This window comes from Microtus ochrogaster, chromosome 19, assembly GCF_000317375.1.
Source record: "Microtus ochrogaster isolate Prairie Vole_2 chromosome 19, MicOch1.0, whole genome shotgun sequence".
Classification (NCBI taxonomy): domain Eukaryota; kingdom Metazoa; phylum Chordata; class Mammalia; order Rodentia; family Cricetidae; genus Microtus; species Microtus ochrogaster.
Window position 1 is genome coordinate 43614696 of NC_022021.1, and position 10098 is coordinate 43624793.

General features: G+C 40.1%; 1 protein-coding gene across 1 annotated transcript in view; it reads left to right on the top strand.

Annotated features, from left to right (window-relative positions):
- The window catches only part of Dnah5 (dynein axonemal heavy chain 5), a 257325-nt gene that overhangs the window by 53106 nt on the left and 194121 nt on the right, over positions 1 to 10098 (top strand). The window contains exons 2-6 of the mRNA XM_005356665.3: positions 1014 to 1148; positions 2593 to 2677; positions 7301 to 7461; positions 8158 to 8379; positions 8875 to 9012. Of these exons, the coding sequence (XP_005356722.2) occupies positions 1014 to 1148; positions 2593 to 2677; positions 7301 to 7461; positions 8158 to 8379; positions 8875 to 9012 (741 nt within the window). The remainder of the gene's footprint in view (positions 1 to 1013; positions 1149 to 2592; positions 2678 to 7300; positions 7462 to 8157; positions 8380 to 8874; positions 9013 to 10098) is intronic.

Here is a 10098-nt window from a genome sequence, read left to right on the forward strand (position 1 = left end):
CCAGCCCTGCATCTCTGGGATGAAGCCTACTTGATCATAATGGATAATTTTTCTAATGTGTTCTTGGATACGGTTTGCCAGTATTTTGTTGAGAACCATGCTCTTTTTTGAGGTTACTGGTAATTCTTACTATGGCAGTACTGGCACATATAGGAGTTTAGTAAATGTTTGTTGATCCAAAGTGGCAACTTTTCTTCTTCTGCTAGGAGCTACTGATTGATATTAAAGGTAATGTGATTATGTAAGGAATAGATTGGGGCCTAATATGTCCTAATAGCAAAATAGTTGAATAAATTATGGCATACCCATATCTAATATTTTATAGTTACTATACAAGTTCTAGAAAAGTCTGTATTAAACTCAAACAACCCTAATGGATTGTTAAGGAAGAAATGCATAAATAATTCTCAAGCCATGATATAAACATAGACATGTGCACATGTTTGCATACATATACAAGCAGCAAGTATGGAAGGGTGAGTATTAAGCTGCAAACCCTGGTTACACTGAGCATCCCTCATTGTAATTAACAACAAATAGACAGAAGCATGAGTAGTGATAGAAGTTAAATCCAACACCAGATACAAATGTATAAACAGCAAAGATAAAAGATAAGAATATTACTTCATGGCTAAGGGAAAAGCTTACGAAAATGGGAATTTTAGTTTTCGTGTGTATCTGTTACATTTTCGTATGTGTGTGGAAATAAGCCTGTAAAGACAGGACAGAATGTTAACAGTAATAATTTATGGATGGCAGATGGTTCTCATGGCTTCTCTTTGTTTGTCTGTGTTGTGCAATATCAAAACAACGGCCACACCTTATTTGTATAAGAGAAGTAAATTTATTTCTAAAAATAGAGGAAAGTGCATAAAAGCTGGCACCATTAAGATGCTGGTTATGCGGATCCCTATGACTTGAAAACCACAGTTGTGTGAAATTGTTATAAAATGAACCATTTGAGAGCAGCCGATGCAATAAAACATTTTTACTCTCTTTTTTTTTTTTTTTAGCAACGGCTGAAAGAAGAGAAGGAAGCCAAGAGGGCTCGCCTGGACGGGAGGCATGACTATCTGTTTGCAATTGTAGCTTCCTGTTTGGACCTGAACAAACTGGAAGTGGAAGATGCCCTCCTTGAGGGTAATCAGGTAAGAAACCTTTGCGTCCTCAGGGGTCTGTGGCAAGAACCCATGTTCTGCCTTTGAAGAGGTTCCAGCCTAATGTGCAGGGGCTCTACTGGGTTAGGCAGAACAGACTCAGAACTCCCCAGCTCTCCTCGTTGAATAATGAATGGCACTTGTAGTTGTCATTTGAGTTCTACTGTTTGATGACAATGCCAGTATCTCTTTATAACCAAAAAGGCTGAATTCTCGAACCAGTTTGGGACCTGAGGCTAGGGAGTGAAACCATCTTTCAAGTTGCTGATTTATGTATGTATGTATGCAAGTCTGTATATATATATATATATATATATATATATATATATATATATATATGTATGTATGGATGTAAGTTTAAAGTATTTATGTATGTTTGCATGTATGTATTAATTTATTTTTATTGTTTAAAAATTTTGTACATATGTATAATGTGTTTTGATCAAGTCATCCCATTTCCTCCCTTTAAGTTCCTCCCCTGTTCCTCCCACTACTATTATCTTGCATTTTTTTTTAAAATCCACTGAGTTTACTTAGTGCTGACAGTGTGTGCCTGGGTGGGGAACTATCATCTATTGGAGGTACCTCTCAGGGACCGTAAAGAAAGAGTCTTCCTCTCCTTGCAGCTATCAGTCACCAGTAGCTTCTTAGCTAGGAGTGAGTCTTCCTGACCACCCCTCCATTCCATGCTAGGATTTTGTGTGGCCTGAGCTTGCACAGATCTTGTGCATGCAGTTATAGCTATTGTGAGTTCATAAGTATTGTAATTATTCATACTCCTGGCTCTTATAATATTTCCACCCATTCCTCTGTGATGATCCCTGAGTCTTGGGTGAAGATGGTAGAATAAAGAGGTTCTTATATATTTGTTTCTTTATTTCTTTCTCTTCTTCCTTTCTTTTTCCTACCTTCCTCTTCCTTCCCTCCTTTCTCCCTCCCTCCCTCCCTCCCTCTCTCCCTCCCTTTTCCCCTCCTTCCTTTCCTTCTTTCTTTCCTTCCTTTTTTCCTTTCTATTTTGTTCCTATTCTAGGTTTGGATATTCAACTGTGCCATAATTTTCTGACTGTGTTTTTGATTTGGCATCTGAAACTAGTTTCTTCTGCTCCTAGTTTTGATATCTTTGCTAGAAATTATATATATATATATATATATGAAAGAACTAGAAATTATATATATATATATATATATATATATTAAATTTGGGATGATATGTGTTTGGTAATTTGACCTTGATAGGGAAGGCAAATTTAATGAGAAGGTAGAGTTTCCTATGAGTGAGGAAGTCCTTTTAGGAGCCCTAATGAGATTCTCAAAGCCTTAACTCTTTAGACACATGACAAGAGAAGGGAGACAGAGAAGGGAGAAAGAGGAAAAGGGACAGGGAGGGACTTACATGCATTTTCTAAGAGCAAAATGTTACCTTGCCTTTTTCCAGATTGAAAGAATCGATCAGCTTTTTCCTCCTGGAGGACTCCGTCATCTCATGTTTTACTATCAGAATGTCGAGGGGGCAGAAGCAGGTATTGATACTTGGCATGACATAGCCTAGAAATGTTATTCTTAAATTCATCTGAGAGTGGGAAAAAAGAAGAAATGTAATGGAGGACTAAACAAGTTTCTCATGCCTTGGAATATTAAGGTTGTGTTGTGGGTTGCGTATATGTTGTGGTGTGCATGTGTGGTACATGTGTGTTGTATATATGTGTATGATGTTGTATATGTATGATGTTATGTTGTGTATGTGTGTGTGATGTTTGTATGATGTTGTATATGTATGATGTCATGGTGTGTATGTGTGTGATGTTTGTATGATGTTGTATATGTATGATGTCATGTTGTGTATGTGTGTGATGTTTGTATGTGTTGTATATGTTTGATGTCATGTTGTGTATGTGTGTGTGATGTTTGTATGATGTTGCATATGTTTGATGTATATGTGTATGATGTTTTTGTGGAGTGAATGAGTGGTATGTGCATGTGTAGTATATGTGTGTGCTGTCTTTGTAGTATTTATGTATGGTGTGTATAGTATTTGTGTATATGTGTGTGTTGTTGGATGAAGCCTTTCTAATGACAGTTGGGCTAGACACCACCCTGGTCACAGGAGATGGTCAGTTCAGGCTGTTGCTTGTGTTTTTGATCTTATATGTTCTGGTAGATATAAAATGGAATCTCAGACTCATTTTGATTTTCATTTCCCTCATGGCTAAGGATATGAACATCTCCTTAAGTGTTTCTTGGACATTTGAGATTCTTCTGTTGAGAATTCTGTTTAGATCTGTCCCCCATTTTTATATTGGATTATTTGGTTTATTGATATCTATTTTTTTTGAGTTCTTTATGTATTTTGGAAAACAGCCCTTTGTTGGATGTGGCTTGGTAAAGATCTTTTCCTACTCGGTATGCTGCTGATTTATCCTGTTGATGGTGTCCTTGACTTACAGAAATTTTTCAATTTCATGATGTCCCATTTGTCATCAACCTAGGGCCTGTGCTATTGGTGTTCTGTTCAGAAAGTTGTCTCCTGTGCAATGCATTTGAGAATATTTCCCACTTTCTCTTCTATCAGGTTCAGTGTATCTGGATTTATGTTGAGTTTTTTGGTCCACTTGGACTTGAGTTTTGTGCAGGATAATAGGTATGGGTTGATTTGCATTCTTCTACTTACCAACATCCAGTTAGACCAGCACCATTTGATGAGGATGTTTTCTTTTTCCATTGTATAATTTTGGCTTCTTTGTTGAAAAGAAGATGTCCATAGATGTATGGATTTATGACTGGGTCTTTGATTTGATACCACTGATTACTATAATCATCTTCTTAATCCACAGGCATGGGAAATCTTTCTATCTTCTGATATCTTCTTCAATTCCTTTCTAAAAAGATTTGAAGTTCTTGTCATACAGGTATTTTACTTGCTTTGTTAGAGTTGCACCAATATATTTTATATTATTTGAGGCTATTGTAAAGGGAGTTGATTCTCTGATTTCTTTCTCAGCCCATTTATCATTTGTGTATAGGAGAGCTACTGATTTTTTTGGATTAATCTTACATCTGGCCTCATGAATAAAGGTGTGAAAATGTTCATTTCATAGAGAAATTGTTTGTGGATAGAGAGAGGGTAGATGCCTCAATTGGTAATATACCACACAAAACACAAAGACCTGAATTTTTATCCCCAGAGTCAATGTTAAAAAACAAGAAAAAACTTGGTGTAGACTGTGCCTATAATTTCATCAGTGGGAGGGCAAAATCTGGACAATTCCTGGAGCCTAGGCAGTCAATGAGCTCTAGGTTCAGTAAGAGAGCCTGAAATAAAAAATCAGAGCAATTAATTAACAAAGACACTCAATGTCAACCTCCTTTATGTGTGTCCATACACATGTATGCACCTTTATACACACACACACACACACACACACACATTAATCATGTATGTAAATCTTGAATAGCTGGCATTTCTTTAGTAATAAATTCTATTTTTTTTGCTTTGTGTTTTGAGACAGGATTTCTCTGTATAATAGCTCATCTGTCCTGGAACTTGCTTTGTAGACCAGGCTAGTCTTGAATTCACAGAGACCTGCCTGCTTCTTTCTCCTGAGTGCTGGGATTAAAGGATTGTGCCACCACCTCTTGGCTTAAATTTGAGTCCCCCCCCCGAAATGCTCATTACAATTTGAATAAAAAGAATCAAAAGATAGAAGTTTTGATTTCCCCTTCAGATTGAATAATATGAGTTACACCAGGAAGTGTTGTGTTCAGCCATATCCATGCCCAGGGTGAAATTGCCTGTTCCATATAAATTGCACAGAACAACAAGGGCTCTTGGGTCTCAACATATAAGCAAGATTTTTTGTTTCTCTCTCATTCTCCTTTTCGATCTTTTCAGCATGGATAGTTCTTCTGACCTTGGAGCAAGAATAAGGCCCCTGAATGACTTTTCTAGACATTCTTAGGAAAAATTCTTACGGTCATTTCAAAACTGAAAACACAATATTGACTAAAACAAGAAGAGTATCCAGTTGACAGAAACTAGTTGGTCAGACGTGAAGTGGACTCATTGTTCTTTGTGCTCACGCTCTGCTCCCTCTGACCCTCATCTGGAGCCTCTGAGGGGCTCCACTTGTGGCATGAGAGGCACTCATGATTCTCCTCTGCTTTATCCTTCATCCCAATTCAGCTCAGGCCAATCACAGTGGTCAGGCTGGAGGCCAGGTACAGGGAAGTTAACACTGCTTCTGCTGTGCTCTTTGAGCTCATACTTTTGTGGCCCTGGTGGGTCTCCCATGGAGCAGTGCCTATATAGCCCACAGTGTGGACTGTCCTTATTAAACTCACAGCCCTTGGCCTCAGTGTTGCACAGTGCTTGCCAGCTGGAGTCCCTCCGTGTTGCATCCTCCCAGTTTGCTTCTTGAGCAATGGAATGTGGCTGCATGCTGCTTCTCTTCAGGGAAGTTGCCCCACCCTATTCTGCTGAAGCACTCACTCCCATCCCAGGCCCACTTCTCTCTGTGTATGTTGTGTGTTGTGTTTCGATTTATTGGCAACAGGCATCATATTCCAGCCTATGACATTGCCGGGCTCCAGGAGGCATAAGGAACGCACACTTTCCAGGAGGTTGGATTGAAAACCCTGCTTCTCTCTAAGGGGTGCAGTTGTCTTCCCTTGCCTTTTCTGCTTCTAGCACTGGGTGTTCAGCATCTGAGGAAACCTCTCTGAAGCTCCAGGGCAATTAGACAATGGATACCTCCTTCTTGACCTGAAGCACAGCACCTGTGCACAGCACCATTGCCCACACCTGAGATTTCTGCTAGAGACCGTTTTCTGGTTATCTGTCACATTTTGGTATCTTGGTTGTCTTGGACCGTATTGCTGGTTAGACTCGAGTTCATTCATGAGAAGTGGGGTACCTTTGGAATGCTAGTGTATCTGGCTTTCCTTTTTCTGGGTCCTTTCCCAAAGTTCTAGTCAGATGCTCAGCACCATAAGGAGGAAGCCCCACAAGGGAGGAGAAAAATCTATTCTCAGGGCTTGGAACTCAATTTCTGTTTCACGGCCTTCTTCCAGAATTTCCCCTGAGCACCACCCCCTCATCTTAGTGGGAGTAAACTGAATTCTCAATTCACTTATGGATACAAAATTTACTTGAACCCAGTGATACAACACAGATCATATTCCGATGTACCTAACTGATCCACTCTGGAAAGACATGCTTGGAAAACAAAGCATGAGCTTTCAGATCCTTCTGATAAGGCTTGATGAGCTAATAAGTTCATGAAATTTTGTAAGTGGCTTACACACAGATTCCTTTAATCCTCACAAATATTCTGCAAAAAAATTTTCCAAAAAATGTTACATTAGAATAGCCTTTCGCATTTTTTTTTCAATTGTGGGAGAAGCTGGCGAGATAAAGATCACCAGCTGCTTTTGCAGAGGATGCAGGTTAAGTCTTTAGCAACTGCATGGTGCATGCAACTTTCTACAACTTCAGGTGTAAGGGATCTGACACCCTTTTCTGGCCTCTCAGGGGGCCAGTCATAGATGTCACATCCATACACATAAGTGATGAATGGGTAACTTGTTCAAGGTCATGCGGTGAGGAAACAGATGGAGGTTGAAGCTCTGGCTCTCACTCTAGAGCAAGAACATCAATTGCTTTGCCATCTTACCTCTGCACAGGCTTGATGCCATGATATACAGACCAGCCAGCTGCCTGAACTATGATGGTGTCATGGAAACACTGAGAACTGAGAGTCCCGAGTTTTGTCATTAGAGCTGTCCTTTGACCTTGCGTCTGCCCTTTGTGGTTGGAATGGGCTGGGATAGCTCACAGGTGTCTCAGTTGAAAGCTTTAGTAGTGTAGATGTGGTGCCCAGGAGAGCTCCTGAGACACTGCGCATGTCAACCAGTGAGTGCTTTTTGTCTCCCACCCCAAGTCTCTCTCACTAGCTCTGTGATCTGGAATCTAGGAGATTCTTTTAAATCTCTTTCAGGATGAGACTAGAGATCATCCAAATGATGGCTGTGCTTGAAGGGCAGGGGCAGGTCTGCCATAGTAATTTCTAGAAGGAAACTCATGCTGGGAAACAACATTGTGCACCACAAACTGCATTTATAAGACTGAAATTGTTTTTCATTTGTAGGACAGTTTGGCTCTACAGGAGGGGTGAATCCTGTTTCTGGAAAGGTGAAGAAACCCAAGGTGTTTGTCACCGAAGGAAAAGATGTTGCTCTTACAGGAGTATGTGTGTTCTTCATCAGGTCTGACCCATCCAAAGCCATAACGGCTGAGAATATCCATCGGGTAAGGGGACAGTCATTCACTTGCTCGAACCTACCCGTTCTTGTGGAGAGAACCAGTGACTTACTCAAGGGTCTAAAGCTACTTTCAGGGTTTGGGGCTTCAGTTTAGCGGTACAGTGCTTGCTTAGCCTATGCAAGGATATCAGTTTAATACCCGGGACATACAAATAAATAAATAAAAAGCTTCAAGGAAAACACCCTTATTTTTTTAAAAATATTTTTGGCATTTAAGACAGGCAATTAAAAAATATTGCCTTTTGACAATGAGGAATTTATATTCAGTTTATTAGTAAATATCCACACACCATTGTATTTCTGTACAGAGTGAGCTCTTTTCCCCATCAAGAATCCTCCTACCCATAATTTACTTATTGACAAGATTTCTAAAAGCGAATACACAACTTTATGTTTTCTGTAAAGCAACGTGCACCTATACAGGTGTTCCCTGAGTTTTAGAGGTTGTGTGACCTCATTAATTTCTTGTAGCAAATAAATAGGTGAATATTCATAATTCAATTTATTTTATTTTTTTAGTGAAGCGATTATAATTTGGACTAGTATAAGAGTATCCTTCTCAAGCAGAATATTAAAAAGAAGGCTCATTTGCTCTTCGGTTGATTAGCGTCTTCATTGACTTGGTTGCTATGCTGCAGTTGAGGCTAATTTTTACGATCCAGGATGATGAAATCTTTTCCAGGAGGTGAGCTTTAACATGCTAGACACTGCAGACGGGGGCCTGCTAAACAGCGTGAGGCGTCTGCTCTCAGACATCTTCATTCCAGCTCTCAGGGCCTCCAGCCATGGCTGGGGAGAGCTTGAAGGACTACAAGATGCGTCCAGCATTCGGCAGGAGTTCCTGAGCTCTCTGGAAGGTTTTGTGGGCATCTTGTCAGGTGCACAGGAGAGTCTGAAGGAGAAGGTAAGAAGGAGTGAATGGCTTGTTAAAAAAAACAATCAGATTCTCCACAAAACAGAATAGGAGGGGTGAACCTCTTCTTACTTGGGCTTTACTTTACTGCACTGAAAACGTCCAGAAAGTGTTTGTAGGTAATTTTAGTGTCTTCTTAGGATGTGACTGTAGCTTGCTTGAAATACTTACAGTATGCACGGCTTAATGCTCTTGGTGTCTTGGCGACTATTTCTAATTTTCTTATTAACTTCTTTATTTTACGATGTATTGCCTCGAAGACAGCCTTCAAATCTCACCTCAAAATTTTTTGTAGCACTTAAGACGTAGCAAAGAGTAGGTACTATTATTGTTCTCATTATTATTAGGTACCATTCCTTCATTGAGTGGTCAAGGCAGTAAAGATGTGAAGATGCTACTGAGCTCCATTTAGACCCAAATTGACCAAAATGTGTATAGGGCCATTTATAAACATTATATTTTTATTGTGCTATTAATTTTAATTAGGTAAACCTTCAAAAATGTGATATATTTGAACTGACATCCCTGAAGGAACCCGTGGACTACTTGGCTCTAGCTAGTAACCCCGAGACTGTGGAAAAAACAGAAGGTTGTATGAAAGTGTGGATCAAACAGACAGAGCAGGTAATTCCCAGAAACCCTTGCTTAGTCTCTGATGCCACATCTCTGGGGTTGCTGCTGGAGAAAGTTCCACCCTGGCATTCTCATTGTCCACATATCACAGCTCACGCTCTTAAAAAGATTTCACATAGCATCTATTTGTTTGTTTGTTTGATTTTTGAGACAGTTTTTCTCTGGGTAGCCCTGGCTATTCTGGAAGTTGCTTCGAACAGGCTGACCTCGAACTCACAGATACTCCTCTTGCCTCTGCTTCCCAAGGGCTGGGATTGAAGGACCACCACCAACTGTAGCTTCTGTTTAAGATCATTATGAAAGAGGAATAGGGCTCTCATGAAGCAGAGGTTGGTGACTTTGTTTACTTGAGTGACTAGAAGGTTACCTGAGGTTAATTCTTCCTGAGAAGACTTCTATAGGCCTGTCGGGGAGGTTCCTAATTCATTGTGTCCTTCAAGGGAGAGCTTGAGAATTAAGTATTAACAATATTTTTTAAAGCTGGAGAGATGCTTGGTGGCTAACAGCACTTGCTACGTTTGTAGAGGATATAAGTTCAGTTTTTAGCGTTCCCGTCAAGTGACTTAAACTGCCTGGAACTCCTTCCTGCTTCGGGGAAGCAACACCCCTGTGTGACCTCCCTAGGTCCTGCACTCACTTCCAAATGCCCCCTCATGTACACATGAATAAAACTATTTAAAAAAATTTTGGAAAATTGTAAATGGAGGTGACTGTTCCGCAAACAGTATCTACCTGTAAACTCAACCTGTTTGACCCTTGAAGTTTCTTGAAGTTGTGTTGTTTTGGTTTATGCAGTAAAAGAACAGGTAAGGATATTACCTGTTCCATGCATATATGCATGGAAGTCATCTCCTGAGTCATTGGCAGGGAGCGACAGTCAACTTAGTTCCTGGCTGAAATCAAAAGCAAACAAGCAAACAAACAAAACTGGGTACGTGCTGGGTTAGTCAGAATCCCATCTTTGAAATTGTGAAGTTGAATAAAACACAGGATCCATTTAGTGTAATTTCTCCTCCTCTTCCTCTTCCTCCTCCTCCTCCTCCTCCTCCTCCTCCTCCTCCTCCTCCTCCTTCTCCT